The sequence below is a fragment of the Narcine bancroftii genome, chromosome 4, assembly GCF_036971445.1.
Source record: "Narcine bancroftii isolate sNarBan1 chromosome 4, sNarBan1.hap1, whole genome shotgun sequence".
NCBI lineage: Eukaryota > Metazoa > Chordata > Chondrichthyes > Torpediniformes > Narcinidae > Narcine > Narcine bancroftii.
Window position 1 is genome coordinate 241698509 of NC_091472.1, and position 20815 is coordinate 241719323.

At 38.6% G+C, this 20815-nt stretch overlaps 1 protein-coding gene across 1 annotated transcript in view; it reads left to right on the forward strand.

The window, feature by feature from the left end:
• Positions 1 to 20815, forward strand: part of rab5b (RAB5B, member RAS oncogene family) — an 83709-nt gene that overhangs the window by 56540 nt on the left and 6354 nt on the right. The window contains exons 4-5 of the mRNA XM_069934505.1: positions 17352 to 17474; positions 18285 to 18378. Coding sequence (XP_069790606.1) covers positions 17352 to 17474; positions 18285 to 18378 — 217 coding nt within the window. The remainder of the gene's footprint in view (positions 1 to 17351; positions 17475 to 18284; positions 18379 to 20815) is intronic.

Genomic DNA, 20815 nt, shown 5'->3' on the forward strand with positions numbered 1-20815 from the left:
TGGGATTATGCTCTTTGGAAATTAGAAGTATGAGGGAGGATCTTCTAGAGATCCACAAAATTATTGAAAGGAATAGAGAAGAAACAAGCAAATTCCACAAATTAGAATTTATGGTTGTAAAACTAAAAACACTGCTGATCAGTGGTCAGGGTTACTCATCCAGTATGGACACTGCAACTGAAGAAGGCAATGGGAAACCACTTCAGTATTTTTCCCTTTATAATCATGAACTCTACATCAACTACAGTCTCAGATCAAAGGTGGAGCCTTCACCGAAGGAGAACAGGGGAGGCAACAACTACAATTCGGAGGGTCAGAGATTGTGAAGGATGGAGAGACGTGATTGCCCACACCGAACGGTGAGACAACTGAATGATGAGAGAAGATATAAGCAGGAAAGTTGTTTCCACTGGCAGGTGAGACTAGAGCTAGAGGATTATCATCTCAAGATTCAGGAGAGTAGATTTAAGACAGATAAAGAGGATATTCTTCTCTCAGAGAGTAGAAATTTGTGGAATTCTCTGCCTCATGGAACAGGAGAGACTGCCTTATTGAATGTACTTGAATGCAGAAAGATAGATTTCTGAAGACAAGGAGAATTAAAGGTTATTGTAATCACGAAGAAGTGAAGCTGAGTCCATGGCTAGATCATCCTTATTGAGTGGCAAAGCAGACTTACCTGCTGACTTTTGCATTCTTGTGTATGCCAGTACTTTAACTATTTTATCACCCTGAAGAATAGCTCCAAAGATGATGGAGATTTTAGGAAGATGAGTGGATCATTAATTTGTCACTTATGGTTAAACATGGTTACGAATGCTTTAAATGTGCCTTCAGCCTTAGCTTAGCTCAAGCACCCTCCCCTTCCTTTCTTTTTTAATCTTTTTAATTGGTTTTTATAAGAAATACAAAACAATGAAGAAAAGGGAATAAAACTGAAAATACAGTATCACGTATGTATACGCGCACACACACACACACACACACACACACACACACACACACACTTTACATATATATAAAACTTCAAATGGTATAAACTTGGTCCCTCCCACCACTGCAATGGGTTAAAATTAAAAAAAAAACCATCAAAAGTATTATATAAAAAAAACCACCCACCTAACCTACTCTAATTATAAAAAAGAAAAAAACAGATTTGCAATCTATGTTTGAGTATTGGATTAGATATATCTCTTGATCTTGGAAAACCTAAATAGAAGAGAGGCACTCAATAAAGAGGCCACTGGATCCTAGTCTATAGATCTCAATTCTAAATTTGTCCATAATGGACGATCCAATTTATCAGAATAAAAAATCCAAAATGTTGCGTATAAGCCTGACCTGGTGTCATCCCTCCATATATATATATTTCTGTATGTCAGTAGCGGTGTTATCTGATGGTATTAAAGAATGAGAAAAGCACCACATCTCCGAGTCCTAATTGTGTAAGTGTATACACAACACAAAAAGTTAGATAGTGAATATTAGCAGCCCAGTAATAAAATCTAAAATTAGGTAAGGCGATACATCCATTTTCTTTTTCAATTTTTGTAAATGAAATTTACTAATTTACAAATTCTAGGGTTTTTGTACTTGCAAATAAAGGAAAATACTTTTGAGTCAATATTATTTTGTAAAAAATTCAGGATGAAAACTAGAATCACTTGAAATGGATATAAAAACTTAGGTAATATTATCATTTGAACTGCGTTAATATGACCTATTAAAGGTAATTATAAAAGACCATCTAGAAAAAGACAATTTCACAAACACAAATAGAGGAGAACAATTGAGTTTATATAAATATATGCTTTTGATTCAATTCAATAAAAATATTTTAAATATAAATCTTTAAATCCCCTTCCTATTGGATGTTTAATTGTACCTTATCATTCACACCTGCGCATAGTTGTGTTATGGTGGAATCTCTTTGATCTTGTCTATGCTGTTTCTTATGCATGTAGTTTTGTACAGCTACACTGGCTTGGCACCCCATTGTTAGGCATACTTAATGTCTCTCCTGGCATGACCTTCAGCATTTTCCATAGAACCAGAATTAACTCCTGACGACAGTGATGATAGTGGACCAATATTACAAATTGTGGTGTTATATATATTCCTGTTATCAGAATTCAAATAATGAGCAAAAAAAATCTCAAAAAATAAATAGGTAAAAACACAGGTTTAAAATTGGCATGCCTCACTGTTAGTTCACCAGTCAAGCGACCTGAAAATTCACTTATCCGGCACCTACCAATCCCCATAGGTGCCGGGTACCAGGGGTTTTACTGTAGTTGTTGCTGCAGATGGCTCACGTTGCCTCATGGATAATCAGTTTTAAAAACTAGATCTGGAGAGTATGTCCCATTTGGCACTATTTTAGTGAGATTCACACAATGGAATATGTTCTTATTGTCAAGAAGGGATTTTGTAGAACATTACCTATTCTTGCTGGTACTGTCATGGATAGGTACATTTACAGCAGAGTTTGGAGAGACGAGATGAACAGCATTGAACAATTCCTTCAGCCCAAGTAATCTTTGCTGACTAATTTGGCATTCTGGAATAATCCCATTTTTGGACCAGTCCCATCCATCTCCAGAACTAACTTACAATGAATAGAGTTAGTCACTTTTCTCAGTGTTTCCCCACTGTCTCTTCAGTCGCTTGCCCGATCTCATTTTTTTTTTAATTAATTTTTTTATTTTTCACACCATAAATCACATTAGCCATGATATACACTATTTCTTTTTCACACATATACAGTGACTTTTTCTCCCCCCCCCTTTCCTCCCAAACCACCCCCCCACCCCCCCCTCTCATCCATTTTAAGTATACAATCTAGGTTGCATTAAGCCAGTCAGACAATGTTGTCATTCAACAAAATTACACCAGAAATTCTACTGAGTCCATTCTTTTCTTTCCTTCTCCTTCCATCAACTTAGGTAATGTTTGTCCCCGGTAGGTTTTCGCTATTGTATTTAATGTAAGGCTCCTATACTTGTTCGAATATTTCAATATTATTTCTTAACCAATATGTTATTTTTTCTAATGGAATACATTTATTCATTTAAATTTGGTAGTTTCTTCCTTATAATTTGGTTATGTATTCCATTAATATTTAAAGACATATAGTTCAGCGTAGCCCTTTTATATTTTGTTTATCTTCTCTTTCCGTTTTTCCATCATTACCTTTCCTCCTTTTCCATTTCTGTTTTCTTATTTTCAACTCTTTATAAGACAACATTCCTACAACATCTAACATTTTCCTTATTCTCCTATTTCTATCTTATTTATCCCCAATCTCCCCTTCACCTCCTGAGTTGTCCTTTATCCCTTGTCGGACAACCACATCTCCCCTCTCCATTTGGATTTGCGAATCCACTCGCAAGCGTCAACTGATTTTGCAGTGACCGCTATTTCCCCCCACCCCGCCTCCCCCAGAAAAGATTTCACTTTTCATATGTCACAAAGGTCACTCTTTTAATTCCCTCCTTATTCTCTCTATTCCATTACCTTCCCTTATTAATTCTTGTCTATACTATCTATATTTTCCTCTAAGTACAGATACATTCATGTATGCTCATTGTCTCTATTCACTCTTGTACCTCTTTACCCGCATACATATCAATCGTGATCATTTTTACTCTCATTACCCGTCTTCATCCCTCAGTCTATTTTTGTCTTTACCCACATACATATCAATCGTGATCATTTTAACTCTCATTACCCGTCTTCCTCCCTCAGTCTATTTTTGTAATTGTTCTGCAAATTTTCGTGCTTCTTCTGGATCCGAGAATAGTCTGTTTTGTTGTCCTGGAATAAATATTTTCAATACCGCTGGATGCTTTAGTATAAATTTATACCCTTTCTTCCATAAAATCGCCTTTGCTGTATTGAACTCTTTTCTCTTCTTTAGGAGTTCAAAACTTATATCTGGATAAATGAAGATTTTTTGCCCTTTATACTCCAGTGGTTTGTTGCCCTCTCTTACTTTTTCCATTGTCTTCTCCAGTACCTTTTCTCTTGTAGTATATCTTAGGAATTTTACTACAATAGATCTTGGTTTTTGTTGTGGTTGTGGTTTAGAGGCCAATACTCTATGTGCCCTTTCTATTTCCATTTCATGCTGTAGTTCTGGACATCCTAGGGTCTTAGGGATCCACTCTTTTATAAACTCCCTCATATTCTTGCCTTCTTCATCTTCCTTAAGGCCCACTATCTTTATGTTATTTCTTCTGTTATGGTTTTCCATTGTATCTATTTTTTGAGCTAGTAGTTCTTGTGTCTCTTTAGTTTTTTTATTAGATTTCTCCAATTTCTTTTTTAAGTCTTCTACCTCCATTTCTGCTGCTACTGCCCGCTCTTCCATCTTGTCCATTTTTTTTCCCATTTCTGTTAAGGTCATCTCCATTTTATTTATTTTCTCTTCTGTGTTGTTTATTCTTTTTCTTAAATCCTTAAATTCCTGTGTTTGCCATTCTTTAAATGACTCCATGTATCCTTTAATAAGAGCAAGTATATCCTTTACCTTGCCTATCTTTTCTTCTTCTATTTCACCATACTCTTCCTCTTCTTCTTCCTCCTCTGGGTTGGCCATCTGTTGTTTCTTTGGTGCCCTTTCCTCCTCTTCTTTCTTGTTTCTATTGTCTTCTGTGGTCTCTTCTTGCTGCAGGTGTTCTGCAGCTGTCGTTGCTGGCTGTGGAGATCGACTCCCCAGCTGGTCCCCCCTCCCGTCGGTGTGTTTTTTTTCATGCGCGGTTGCGCACTTTTACTCGGCTCAGCGAGCCATTTTTGTAGTCCATTATTTACCGACCTGAGGGAGCGGGTTTCTCTCTCCGCAGCGGGCCTCTTCGGACAGGTAAGGCCTTCACCTTTTTCCTCCTTTGTCTTCTCTTCCTCTCTTCTTGCCGTTGCTTTCGATTTTTCTTTTTTTGTCGCCATCTTCTTTCCACCTTTATACTCACTTTTCTGTAACTTTTATTTCTGTGCCTTTGTGTTTTCTCTTGTTTTTCCCGACTTTTCTGGAGAGGGCTGGAGTTCACCGTCCGGCCACTACTCCATCACGTGACTCCTCCCCCGATCTCATTTTCTAAGAGAATGTTGCGTCCTCTCTACTCTTCGGAAGTTTTAACCCCTCCAGTCTCTTTGTATTATGGATTCCCCATTCAATATTAGGGAAGTTAAAATCTCTCCATTTACTGTCAGTGTTTCCTTTTTACCTGCATTGGGAGTGTGTCTGTTGCTGCTAGATGACTTGAGTGAAGTGACATGCAGGGGAAATAGCACACATGCGCAGATGTGTTAAGCATCAGTATTCAGGTGAAGTGTATTGGACGCAGAAGGAAGAGAGTGAGTCAGGAGAGAGTCAGGATGAGTGGTGTCACACGATGTCACAGAGTCAGGAAGCAGGAACCCAGCCTTCCTGGGAAATTGATTAAAAAGAGTTATTTAAGCGAAGCTCTAAAAGTCAACTGTGAAGAAAAACTACATTTAAACACTCCAATAATGTCACCAAAGAAAAACAAAACTGTTGTAGAATCCTCTGGAGTCCAAGTAGCAGAAGGAGAGACCTCTTGCACAATGGAAGCCTGGGGCTGGTATTCGATCCACCCCTGCATGAATAGTTTGCCCTCCAGGGCAGCTGGAAGCAGCTCTTCACCGCTGGGATGGGGACATGGCATTGAAGAAGAAAACCATTTGCACATGCGCAGAGAGAGGCACGTGCGCAAAATAGATGAGCCCGCAACGGCATTTGCCAGCTAGTGCTTTTGCTAGCGCTGAGAGAATCCAGCTGTTACAACAGGACTCAGAGGAGGAGGAGGAGGAAGAAGACATAACAGACACACAAGACAGTGATGAAGAAAAAGAACAAGAAGTTATACAGAAGAAAATTTTAATATCTACTAAAGATTTTAAAAAAAACCAAAAGCATTAAAAAAAAGAGGTGTACCAATGAACATTTAATGAGGGAATTGAAGAATACAAATAAACAAATTAAAAAATATTTTAGCGTTGTGAATAATTTGCAAGTTGCTCTGGGTAACTTGGATGAAAGAGTTAAGACTGTCAGACAAAATGTGGGGAAAAATTGGATACACTGGAAAACTTGAGCAGAAGAAACAATATTAAAATTGTTGGACTTAAAGAAGGTACTGAAGGTCAAGATCTTGTTCCCTTTTTTCCAAGATTGGATACCTGCAGTTCTTGGAGTGGAGAAGGTTGGATATAATATTGAAATTGAAAGGGAACTTAGAGTCCTTATACCAAGACCAACATCAGATCAAAAACAATGTTCTTGATTAAGTGCCTAAGACATCAGGACAGGGAAAAGATCGCAGTGGTGGAAGGAGCAAAAGAAAGAGTTGGCCCACTTGATTTTGAAGGAAGCAGAGTATTGTTTTATCTGGATATAAGTGCGGCATTATTGAAGCAGAGACGAGAATTTAATCCAGTTTAAAAGCTCCCTTTGGCAGGAATGATACAAATTTGTGCCAACAACTTTGAAGATAAGTGTTCTGCAGAGTTTGTTGAAATATTGTTGAGTATTAGACCAGTGGAGTGATTAATTCAAGATAATGTGTGTTTTCTTATTTTTTATATTCAATTACAACTCTTGTAAACAAAGAATAATTCTGCGGGAGGGGTTGGGGATAATGGAGTCCAATTTCTATCGTTCCAATTGTGGCAATTGGCACAAGCCATACAATGGGGGGGTAGTGTTGTTTATTATATTAACAATGCTGGGGGGGTTAACTAATTTCGATGTATGTCATATTTGCTATTTTATATATATTCTAACTGTATTTCTTTTATTTCCTTTCTATTTGGACTGCTGGAGGGTCTGTGCCCATCACAGAGGATAAAGATTGAGCAACTTATTGGAGGAGTGAAGGGGAAATATAGATAATTGTGATGAACCTCTCTAGAGATGAACAGAATAGTGTAATATACAAGTTTAATGTTAATGGGCTAAATGGGATGGTGAAGAGAAAGAGAGCATTGTCACATATTAATAAAATGGGAGTGGACCTGGCCTTCCTACAAGAAACTCACTTAATTGTCAAAGAACATCGAAAATTAAAAAAGGACTGGGTGAGTCAGGCCTTTGCTTCTTCGTTTATTTTGAAAGCAAGAGGAGTGGCGATCTTGACACATATGAACCTTCCAGTTAGAGTACAGGATGTGGCAATAGGCCCTGCATATAGGTACGTTTTCGTGCACTGTCAAATATACTCAGAACCCTGAACTCTTATAAATATATATGCGCCAAATGTTGTCGATGAGAAATTCATTCAAAAAACATTTCTAATTTAGCAGATGCTAATGAAAATATTTTAGTCGGAGAAATCTTTAATATCTGTTTGGATTCAGTTTTATGTAGATCAATGAGGGCAGTAATAAGGACAGAAATGGTGAAAGCTGAAAGTGAGAGAGCTGAACTTAGTGGACACCTGGAGAAGAATTCATCCAAGAGAAAGAGATTATTCTTTTTTATTCAAATAGACATGACTCCTATTCTAGGATAGATTTATTTTTAGTATCAGTTCAATTACAAGGCAGGATTATGGACGCTGAACGTAAAGTGAGAATTTTATCAGATCATTCACCTTTGACATTGGTGATCATGATGCCAGATAAAGAAAAATCGATCTGCAGATAGCATTTTAACTTTTCATTGTTGAGAAGATTAGACTTTCATGATTTTATTAGAAGACAAATTCAGATATTTTGTGAGAACAACTGCAATTCAATTACCAATATATTTATTATACTGGATGCTTTGAAACCATATTTAAGAGGACAAATGATGTTATACTTCTAAGATTAAAAAGGAATATACAAGAGAAGTGGCTCAATTGGAAAAAGAGATGATAACTTAGAAAAATACCTCCAAGTGAGGGCCTCTGAAGAAAAGCTTAGACAACATTAATAAAAAAATTGATATAATACATTAAAAACATATAGCATAGAAAAAGTGATAATAAGAACTAAACAGAAGTAGTATGAACTGGGTGAAAGAGCTTATAAGGTACTTTCTTGGCAGTTGAAAGCAGAACAAGTCTCAAGAACGATTAATACTTAAAAAGTGATGCAAATATGACTAGATATAAACATCAATCAGAATCTCAAGGAGATGTAATTGAAATAGAAGAATTTTTGCACAAATAAGACTTACAAGGTTAGAGTCCGAAGAACAGGTAGAATGGAATACCTGCTTTACTCAGGGGATGGTGAGGGAAGCATTAAGTTCATTGCAAAGTAATAAATCTCCAGATGGGTTCCCTCCTGAATTTTATAAAGAATTTAAAGATATGTTGATTCCTCCATTTATGGAAGTGTTGGATCAAGCGTCAGAAATACATACTTTCCTGGAATCATTCTCAATGGCAATTATTACTGTGATACCAAAAAAAAAGGCAGGGATCTGTTAAAACTGTCATAGACCTATTTCATTATTAAATTCCGATCATAAGATTATTGCTAAAGTCTTGGCAAATAGACTGGTGAAATTTTTTCTGAAATTGATAAACATGGACCAAACAGATTTTGGGATAAAGAGACAATCTGTTGATAATCTTAGCAAGTTGCTTAATATAATTAATTTGGCACAAAAGAGAGGTGATCTAAGTGTTGCTGTGGCATGAGAAACAGAAAGAGGGTTTGATGGTGGGATTTTTTATTTAAAGTGCAGGAAAGGTTTGGACTAGGTCACATTTTTATAAATTGGATTCAGGTGGTGACTAATGGACAAATCTCTATATCGTTTCAGATGACAAGATCTAATAGACAAGGATGTCCATATCTAAAGCTCTATTCATTTTAGCTATAGTACCACTTGCAGAAACAATCCATCAAGACCCAGACATTAAGGGATTTAGGGTCAACCAGGAGGAATACAAGATTAATTTATTTGCTGATGACATATTGATATATTTGACAGAACCAGCAACTTCGTTACAGAAACTGTCCTCCAAACTGGAAGACTATGGGAAAATTTAGGGTTATAAAGTAAATTTGGATAAGAGTGAAATTATGCCTCTTACAGGAGGAGATTATACTCAGTGTCAAAGAGATACCCCATTTAAATGGCCAGTAAATGGGATAAATACTTAAGAATATGTATAGACAATAGCAAAAAATTTATTTACCTTAAAAAGGTTGAAGATCTGAACAAGTGGATGGCCCTACCTATAACATTAGTGGGAAGAGTCAATTGTATTAAAATGAATATATTTCCAACACTGCCATAATCTCAGAGGTTCTTTTAGGAGTTAAATAAATATGTCATAAAATTTCTTTGGAAGGGTAAGATGTAGAGGGTCTCCATAGAAAAATTAACATGGAAAGGGGAAGAGACAGAGAGAGCAGGGTAGCCCTGTGGCTGTTCTTGTTAACAATAGTGTTATGAGTCCAGAGGACCTCAAAATCCAGCAGTCATAGAAATTCACCAAGATAAATGGTTACTTAAACAAATGTTGCTTTTAATTATCTTTAAACATGAAAACAGGATCAAACTTTAACTTAACCCCCTTCTAATTCTAAGCGCACATGTATGTAATGTGTATATGTTCAGGAAAGTTCTTTGATTCACAGTCCAATCTCACTTCTCACTCCTCCAAGTACACTAGTATCAGGCAATTCTAATACTGTGCACAGAATTTAACATTTATGAATTTTCACAAAGCTCTGGCTTACAGGTAAATGGTTACCGCTCAGGAAGGTTCTTGTTGGTTTCAGAGAGAGATTTGTTGCTCGTTGGACACACACAAACTGATTCCCTCCAACCAGTATCTTCAGCGTTTTGATGAAGAAACTAGCCCCATCATGGGTTTTCCAAATGATAACCTCTTCTTCTAGGTCACCACAGAATTCCTCTTGTTTCCCTTATTTCAGGAGAAACACTCTTGCCTGCCATTTTCTCTTGTAAGGACCACAAGGGTTTTGAACAGGCTGAACTCAGAACTCACAACCCATCTTCAAAATGGGGTTTTCAATAATCTTGCCAGCTTGTCATGTTGTAGCCTCCAAAACCCTCTGCAGAACTCAGTTCTCTCTCTCTCTCTCTTAAAGAGAAATCCTTTTAAGTCTTTTTTCTCTCTCTGCTTGCAAAAACCACAGTAAACTGCAACCAGACAGGTTGCTGGCACTGGAATCAGTTTCTGCCTGGGCTTCTGTTGCTTTAAAAACAATAGTCCATTTACTTCAATTAACACCTACTTCAAAGTTTCAATAAAGTCACTGTGGACTTGAACACATCTCATGAGATGTGTTTTGTTACTCTGTTTATAAGTGACCTTCACTGAACTCCCACAGTCTCTCTGTTAAAGACATTAGGTATACTGTTTTTGATACTGTTGGTGGAACAAGTTGTAGTGGTCGGGTCTCTGGCACTGGGACTGGACCCTCTGCTCAGAAGGGAAGGCAGGAATGCAGTCGTGATAGGGGATTCGATAGTAAGGTGGAGGTTTTGTGGGATAGATCAATTTTCCAGGATGGTTTGTTGCGCCCCTGGTGCCAGAGTCTGTGATATCTTGGAATGTGTGCTCCTGATTCTCAGAAGGGAGGGTGAGCAACCACATGTCATTGTCTATGTAGGGACCAATGACATGGGCAGGAAGGGGAGGATGTCCTTATAGGAGAGTTCAGGGAATTAGTAGCATATTTGAAGGACAGGACCTCCAGAATTGCTACGCATGTCACCTGCTAGTGAGGCAAGAAACACCAAGATAATTCAGTTTAACACATGGCTAAGGAAATGGTGCAGGAGGAAGGGCTTTAGGTTTCTGGATAATTGGGCTCTCTTCCAGGGAAGCTGGGACCTGTTCCAGCAGGATGGTTTGCACCTGAACAGAAAGGGATAGTTTTGCTAGTGTTACTTTGGGAGGGGGTTTAAACTAGATTTGCAATGGGAAGGGAAATCAGAGTGTTAGAGCAGATGGTAAGGTGGAGGATGATGAGAGTTATGTAAGGACTGCATGTAAAGACAAGGTTATTCAGGAACGAAATGGTCTCACATGCATCTACTTCAATGCGAGGAGTATTTTCGGTAAGGTGGATGAGCTTAGAGCGAGGATTGCCATGTGGAATTATGACATTATTGCTATTAGTGAGACTTAACTGCAGGAGGGGCAGGATTGCCAGCTCAATGTTCCAGGGTTCCGCTGTTTCAGACAGGATAGAGGACAAAGGGGGAAGGTGCTATGAATAGACAGGACAGCACTGAGGACTCGTCTACAGAGGCCATGTGGGTGGAGCTGAGAAACAGGAAAGGCATGAGCTAATAGAGCTGTGTTACTGTCCACGCAATAGCCTGAGAGATTTGGAGCAGAAAATCTGTAGGGAGATAGCAGATCAGTGTAAGAAACTGAAAGTTGTGACAGTAGGAGATTTTAACTTACTGCACTTAGACTGGACTCTCATATGCTAAAAGAACTGGATAGGTTGGAGTTTGTCAAATGTGTGCAGGAAAGTTTTCTACATCAATATGTAAAGGTACCAACAAGAGAAGATGCAATACTTGATCTTTTTGGGTACCAGACAGGTCAGGTGGCAGAAGTATGTGAAGGTAAGTATTTTGGGTCCAGTGACCATAATATTAGTTTCAATTATGGAGAAGGATAGGTCTGGTCCTCGAGTTGAGGTTCTGAATTGGACAAAGGCCAATTTTGAGGAAACTGGAAAGGATCTCAGAAGAGTCAATTGGAATGTTATTTTCTGGCAAGGATGCATCCAGAAGGTGGAAGGCCTTTAAGGATTAAATTTTGGGAGTGCAGAGATTGCATGTTCATACCAGGAATAAGGGCAAAGTTATCAGACATAGGGAACCTTGGTTTTCAAGAAAAGAAATTTAATGGGGTATAGACAACAAGGAGGAAATGAACTACTAGCAAAGTATAGAAAATGTAACAGAATGCTAAGAAGGAAATTAGGAAAGCAAAAAGAAGACATGAAGGTGCTTTGGCAGATAATGTGAAGGAAGATTCAAAGGGTTTCTACAGGTATATTAGAAGGATAGGTAAGGGTCAAAATTGGACCCCTAGAAAATCAGACTGGTCAACAATGTGATCGTAAACAAGTTTTTTGCATCAGTATTTACCCAGGAAACTGGCGTAGTGAATAAAGATGGAAGGGAAACAAATAGTGTTATGGAGTTTTAGGAGAAGGAGGTACTTGCTGCCTTGCAATGAATAAAGGTAGACAAATCCCCTGCACCCTGATATTCCTCTGCACCTTGAGGGAGACAAGTGCTGAAATTGCAGGGCTCCTGGCAGATATATTGAAAATGACCTAAGTCACAGGGGAGGTGCTGGAGGATTGGAGGGTGGCTTGGATTGTCCTGCTGTTTAAGAAGGTTCCAAGAGTAAACCAGGTAATTATAGGCCAGTGAGCCTGACATCAGTAGTTTGTCAGTTATTTGAGAGATTACTGAGAGATGGGATATATAGTTGTTTGGACGATCCTCAGCTGACTAAGGACAGTCAGGGTGGATTTTTGCGCAGTAGGGCGTGTTTAACAAATCTTGTAGAGTTTCCTGAGGAAGTTAACAAGAAGGTTGATGAGGAAAAGGCTGTGGATGTTGTCTATATGAACTTTAGTAAGTCTTTTGACAAGTTTCCAAATGTGAGATTGGTTCAGAAGGTGAGGACACTAGGTATACATAGAGAGGTTGCAAACTGGATTCAAAATTAGCTTGGTGGAAGAAAACAGAGAGTGGTGACGATGGTTGCTTCTCAGACTGGAGGCCTGCGTCGAGTGGTGCGCCTCAGGGATCTGTATTGGGACCATAGATGATAACATGGTGAATTGGATCAATAAGTTTGCTGATGACACAAAGATAGGCAGTGTCTTGGACTGTGAGGAAGATTTTCAAAGCTTGCAGAGGGATCTGGACCAGCTGGGAAATTGGGCCAATAAATGACTGATGGAATTTAATGCAGATAAGTGTGAGGTGTGGAACTTTGGAAGAGCAAATCAGGGTAGGACGTACACAGTAAATGGAAGGCCATTGAGGAGTATGGAAAAGCAAAGAGATCTGGGAATACATATATATTGTTCCCTGAAGGTGATGTCGCACGTGGACATGGTTGTAAAGAAAGCTTTTGGTATCTTGGCCTTTATAAATTAAAGTATTGAGTATAGAAGTTGGGATGTTATGTTGAAGTTATTCAAGTCATTGGTGAGGTCATACTTAGAATATTGTGTGCCGTTGTGGTTGCCCAGCAGCAGGAACAATATCAATCAGATTGAAAGAGTGCAGAGAAGATTTACAAAGATGTTGCTGGATCTTCAGGAGTTACCAGTAAAGATTAAACAGGTTAGGACAACACTCCTTAGAACGAAGAATGATGAGGGGAGGCTTGATAGAGGTTTATAAGATTATGAGGGATATAGACAGAGTAGGATGTTTCCACTTGGGTTGAGGGAGATAAACCCGGGAGATCATAGCTTTAGGTTGAAAGGGGAGAGGTATAAGGGGAAAGTCTCTCACTCAGAGAGTGGTGGGAGTGTGGAATAAGCTGTCATCTGATTTTCTGAATGCAGATTCAATCATGAGTTTTAAAAATAAATTGGATAAATACATGGATAGGAGAGGTCTGGAGGGTTATGGAATGAGAGCAGGTTAGTGGGATGAGCTAGTTTTATTGGTTGGCACAGACTAGAAGGGTCAAATGGCCTGTTTTTCTGTGCTATAACGTTCTATGGGTCTAAATATGAACTAGGAGGCTTGTGACTCATTAGTTTTAAAAATTGCTATTAAGTAGCTCAGAGAGAGTGCTTTGTTTTTTGGGGAAGGAGCTAATCCTGTATGGATTAGAATTAGATAAAATAGGAAAGAATGGTGGAAGATTTTGTATATAAATGGGATGTGAAATTAGTAACTGGTGAGAAAGAAACACCTTTGCTAAAACATTTAATCAACACTTGGTATAAAATAAATACTGTAGTGATATTGGAACCGTGGGGGGGAGGGGCTTATCTCCCAAAACCCCTTTGACTCATTTGGTCTTGTAAAGGAATCAGATACATTGAAGATTGTTTTGAGCAGGGGAAACTAATGTCATTTGAACAATTAAAAAATAAATATGGAATTCTTAACAATACAATCTTCTGCTATTTTCAAATAAGAGCATACTTCAGGGACAAACTGGGCCCAACAATGTTTTTACCAAACTGTAGTGATGTGGAGAATTGACTTAAAAGGGAAATTTACTTCAGGAATGCATTTCTTACTTCAAATGGGAATCCCCCCCAAACAGAGAGTTCATAAGTCCAGGCAGAGATGGGAATCAGACTTAAATGCAAGAATACATGAGGAAACCTGGTCTGAATTATGTTGGGATAGTTTGACTAATAAGATAAATGTAAGATGTAGATTAGTACAATATAATTTTTTGCATCAATTTTATCTCACACGACAGAAACTAAATAAATTAAAATCAGATCTATCAGAGCAATGTTTTAGATGTGATGAGGAGGTACATTCAATTTGGTCATGTTCTAAAGTATGACCTTTTGGGGTAGATTTAGCAAATTTCTTAGAGCAGATTATAGGAATTAAATTTCCACAAAACCCAGAATAATTTTATCTGGGGAATATTGTAGGGATAAGACCTAAACTGAAACTATCCAAACGTCAAACAGAATTTGTTAAAATTGTGTTGGCAGTGGCTAGAAAATGTATAACTGTTCACAGCAGTTTGATTCACATCTAGGTATGGCACGTTGGAATGCAGAAATGCATAGTTGTCTTCCGCTTGAGAAGATTACCTATAACTTAAGAAATAAGCATGACATTTTTACGTTTGGCTCCCATATTTACAAATCTCAGGTGTAAATCTTTAACTGTGTCCTTCCTAGCCCTCGAGATCTGCATCGATCCTCTCCAAAGAAAAATTAAATAGAATATGAACTTGTGATTCGTGGAGTGTTCAGTACTTTTCAACAATCCATTTTGCTTTTTCTTTAACTTTTTTTTCTCTATCTACATCTTCTTTGGGATCTTTCTTGGGTGGTTGGGGGACTGGGCTATTACCATCATTGAGTAAATACTGGATTTACTTTTATACTTGTACTCTTTAATTTGTTCTTGACTGCATGTATGGTCAAAACATGTAAATAAAATATGAAAAAGAGTGTGTCAGAGCCATTGAAAAGGTCAGAGGGGTATGGCTGGGTGGTGTTTGGGGAGTTGAAAAATGCTGAAAGAAATGAGTGAGTGTATTTGTTTGTAAACTGGGGTAAATCACTGCCATTACAATTTTACCATAATAGCAAGTCACAATGTAAATAAGATGCTAGTTCCAATGGGTGCATAGATTTGGACCTGGTCAGCACAGCACCTGGATTAAGTGGACTTGAAGCCACCCAAGTTCCCAAAGCCTCCCTGATATGTTGTGAACACAGAAAGGCTAGCCAAAGGGAAAAACCCAATTAGTCCACACATTTGTTGTTGATGTCAAGCTTTGAGTAATGAACCATGTGATCTTGGGATATTTCCAAAAATGCTTTGGCCAAGCATTTCATATCCACTGTCCATGCCCTGCCAGAACACTGCCTTTCATGTAGCACCACCAAGAGTTGAGGTCAAGTAGTTTCATCCCACATGCTGTTTCACTATCATCTGCCATAGACCAAGTCTGGTAAGTACTTCCTCAGGACTGTCAGCTTGTTTAGTGATGGTGCTACTAGCCACAAATGGTGATGGGCATGGAACTTCTATCCAGAATACATTCTATGTCCTTGCTATTCTCAGAACTTCTTCCACTATTACAACATTGAAGAACATTGGCTCATCAACTGAGAGAGACTCATTAGCCGCTTTCAGGTGGAATCGCCTGGAGAATGCAGTTCCGGAGCAGGCTGAAAGTGTCTGTGAATAGACTTTCAGGTGTCAGCACTGAAGGAGGTGTTCTGCCATCTGCAAGGTCTGGAGCAGGGAGAGGGACCACAGAGCAAACGCCGGCTCAGGGGCAGCAGTCTGACAGCTCGCCTTCCTGCTGCCTGACAGCTCATCTCTCTGCTGCCTGATAGTCCCCTCCTTGCTGCCTGAAGCCCCTCAGCGGGGGAGTACGAGGCTGGAGCGGCCGGGGTGGGGGAGGGGAGTACAGGGCTGGGGCAGCCGGGGTGGAGGAGGGGAGTATGGGGCTGGGGTGGCCGGTAGGGGAGAATGGGGCTGGGGGAGAGAACAGGGCTGGGACGGCAGAAGGGGGACTACGGGGCTTACGCACGCACACAAAATCCCACTAAATTTAAACGGTGAGAGCTTTCAATAAGTCAGGATTCTCACCGTTTAAATTTAGCAGGATTTTGTGTGTGTGCGTAAGCCCCGTAGTCCCCCTTCTGCTGCCCAGTCCCATAGTGCCATTCAGGGGGTCTGTCATGCAGCGGGGAGGGTAGGTTTCGGCAGCAGGGAGGGTAGGTTTCGGCAGCGGGTCTCCAGCTGACTGTCAACAGCCTTCCCGCTGCTAGGCACCTGAAAGCTGCTAGCAGCTTTGCCTGGTGCTTTCAGGTGCAACGGGGGATTCTTGGAGCAGGATATTATACCTACAGGAGAAGGGTTTGGTAGGTAAACCTCTTGGCCGGCTTCTCCACTGTCAGGTGGCCACCTGACAGCAGCATAGGAGTACAGTAGGTTGCTTTACAGTCAGGTATTGTGGCCACTTGAAAGTGGCTAGTGGTGCTAATTAAAAGGAGATTTTATTGTCCATATTTGGCCAGATGCCATGAGACTCATGCAACTGTTTGCCATAGTGCTCTTGCTACTTGTGAATTTATCCTACTAGTCAGATAGGATGATGAGCCATTGTGATGCTCTGTATGAATCACTGGCAGGGATCACCTATCAAGGGATGGTCTTGTCTAATTTTGTCCATCTACACCATAGATCTTGTTGAACTCTTGGTGGTGCATTTAGTAATAAATCATTAAGAAATTTGAAGGAAAATTTTTAATTCACTATGATGTTTACTTGTAACATTGTTTGCACTAAAGGCCAAAAAATAAGCTCCTTGTTGCAGCTCTTTTAAGGCCTTCAGAATGCGTGCTTGCTCCACTAATTTCTAGCATTTTTAGGAAGGAATTCAAATAAAGATGATTCTGATCGAAGAAATTTTATGAAGAATCAGTGAATTTAAACATTATGGGCAGTTATTTATGTTTCGGTGCTTGTTATTATATTTGTGTTCAATTTTAGTTGTTGATTGTATATTAATTTTCTTTAACTAATCTTTTTATACATTTGGAGTAATATTTTCAAAATGAAGCCAAACTCCAAAAGCAAATTCACTGCAAATTTTATGTATTTGAGTAATTTATAAATTAATGCATTGATTCTCTTTTGCTTTTAGGAAACATTTGATAGAGCAAAAGCATGGGTTAAAGAACTACAGAGACAAGCCAGCCCTAATATAGTGATAGCGTTGGCTGGAAATAAAGCTGATCTGGCGGATAAACGAATGGTGGAGTATGAGGTAATGATGTTTGACAACTTGTTCTTGTGCAGTGCACTTTGTGCTTTACATAGAATATCTAGGATTTCAGCCCCCCTCCACCAACCAGGATCAGGTGGAAAAAAAACATTAAGATAGTGGAGAATCCCAGAACATTGATCACAAATAAAGTTTTAGGCATTCTTTCGAGAGGTGTACTGAAGTATGAAAATGTAGTGTTTGGAAGTGTGGCATCTGGTATAGGGCTATAAATATTGTGAATTGCACAAATAGATGATATGGTATGAGAATTGTTGACAAAAGTCACAATGATTTGAAGATGCGATCCTTAGAATTCAGTACTTAGGGAGCTAATATAGCTGTATTTTGTGTGAGGGACTTGAGTATAGATTCAATGGATGTTACTGGTATGAAAGACATTGGTAAGCTGTGTTTTTTAATAATTATTCATTTTCATATTTTAGGTAAAATTAGTGATTTAGAATGTTCAAGTCATCTTTAAGTATGCTTAATTTTTGGCTCTACAGCTATTGTTTTGAGAAAGGGGTACACTGCTGCCTTGTGACTCCTGTGATTTGATCATGACCTCCAGTGCTGTCAGTGTGCAGTTAGCACATTCTTCCTGAGATCATGTGGATTTCCAATTTCCATCACATCAAAAAGATGAGGATTAATTGGCTACTGTAAATTGCTACCATTGTGTATGTGAGTGGCAGAATCAGTGTGGGTGAAATATTCTTGGGAATGTAGAGAGAATAAAATATGATTATTGTAATTTGATTGATATTTGGAATAGGCTAAGCACCAAGATTTTCATTTTCCTTCACTCAGGAAGCACAAACATATGCAGAAGACTGTGGCCTGCTCTTCATGGAGACCTCGGCAAAGACGGCCATGAACGTCAATGATATATTTCTCGCTATAGGTAGGGTTTTTGGATTATATTTCCAGTAGCATTTGCATCTGTTAAAGAATATAGTATGAAATCTAAATATAAATGTTTGCATTCATGGATAGATCTTGATTTGTTATGCAGGGGAATGATGGAATTACTCTATTCTGGGGCAGAAGTCCCACTTATCTAAAGTGTACTTGGATTACAGTGCTATATAGTTTCATCGAGGTAACAACATTTTTTTTACATGTATAGTTTTGATTCAGATTTTTGCCTTAGTTTGAATTATTTTTCAAATAGAATGATAAATTAAGCAGCCACACTTCCCAGAAACCAATGTTTTGTACTTCAAATCAAACACTCAATCTCTCTTTTTTAAAGTTTCCCCTATTCCCATCAACTCCCTCCAGATTTTACCACCTAACCACATTTATTCAAATAATAAATGGTGGCCAGTTAAGCTGACTCACATTTGAACAACTCTTCAATCATCCTTACCATACAGCATCATTTATTATATTTTCTCCCTCTTTGCTCCAACCTCAAAAAAATTGAATTCTTAACTGCTAACATTCATTCAACTTTGTTAATATTTCCACTTAACTACCTTCAGGCATTCTCAATTCTATCAGCAAGTTGACTGTATTGGATACCCAAGTTGAAATGATCAGTATATATCCAAAGAATACAAACGAGCGTAGTGCTTGAATATTCTGCAAAACATCGAATCATGGCACCATCACTTGCATGCTAACGGTAGTGATGTCTACACTCATTTGTCTGCATTAGGCTCATAGTCTTTCTGATGCATTATCCTAATGCCATTGAAAAGCAATATTTGTAATCTGTCTCAACACCACCTTTGGCAGTTTGCTCCAGATGACTACCACCTTCTGTAAAAATACCTAGCCCTAAGATGTCCTTTAAATGTCTTCCCTCTCAACTTAAGCTTGTGTCCTCTTGTTCTCCGCTCTCCTGCTCTGGGGAAAATATTCTATGTATGTCCTTTGAAATTGAACCTTTCACACACACACAAACCTCTTGTTCCAATGAGGATAAGCCTGGCCTATCAAATTTTTCCTTATAACTACAGACTTCCATTCCTGGTAACCTTCTGGTGAATTTCTTCTGCACTATTTCTAATGCTATTACATCTTGGTGGTGTAATGAAAAAAATTGTACACAATACTGTGTTTCAACAAGCAGACTTTCTAGGTTTAATCCCTCAGCATCCTGAAGGTGAATGTTTTCAGATATCCTCTGCATTGGGGTGGAAAGTGTTTTATTGATGCTATAATTTGTGCCCTTTGCCAAACCTCTTATCTCATTGAAAAAAAATTCATTGCCAAATTTTGTTCAGAAGGTATCAATGAATCCTTTTTTTGCTTTCAAGGTTCTTGAATGGAATAATTTTAGACAGCTTGAATAGCATTATTACACATAAAATTATAGTAAAGAGAGGGGCTTTATATGTTGTGTCAGGTGATGCACCACTTGACCTGCTGAGTTCCGCCAGCAAATTGTGTTTTGCTTCATATTTCTAGCATTTGCAGTCTCCTGTGGGTCTCATATGAATTATTTGATTTCTGTTGCAGGCTTTGAGTAACAAAAATGGAAAACCACATTCTTCAGTTTTGTTTCTTCATATGTTGCCCTAATTTTTCTTAAAAAATCATATATTTGAAAGAATAATTTGGGTTGGTATACTTTTCAACAAATTGTTTGTGGTTGTCAAAAGAAGACCTATGTAGATTTGTTTGGTAGTTGACCAGTTCATTTAATGCTCTTATCATTTGAACTAAAATAATACCATGTAGTGAATAGCGGCATGTAATGTCAAAATGCATATAGGACCAAATCGGATTCCTCATCTTTAATAAATGTTCGTATATTCATTATTGCTGTTAACTGAATAACAGGTAATGATGAGTCAGATTGTGGGATGGAGATCACGAATCTTGTTGTGTGGAGCCAAAATAAAAAAAACAAATCAGCAAGACCAAAGAGCTGAATGTGGACTTAAGGAAGGGGAAGCTGAAGCTGAGGAGTTTTCACTGACATTTACAAGTTTTCACTGACATTTTGGGAGCGGAGAGGGTTAGTAGCTTCAAGTCCCTTGGCATCCATGTATCAGAGGATTTCTCCTGAGGTTAGTACATTGATGCAACCATGAAGAAGGCACAAAAATGCCTCTACTTTCTAAGGTGTTTGAGAAGTTTCAGCATGTCGTTAAACATACTATTAAGCTTCTACAGCTATACTGAGGAAAGTATATGGAATAGTTGTGTCACAGCTTGTTTTGGAAACTTAAATGCCTTGAGATGCAGAAGACTGCAGAAAGTGCCAGACGTGGCTAAGTCCATCATATATCCTGTCCACTGAAGACATCAACGTGAAGGTCTTCCTTAAGAAGGCAGCCAACATCAGAAGAGATTCACATCACCCTAGCCTGTACCTTGTATTTATG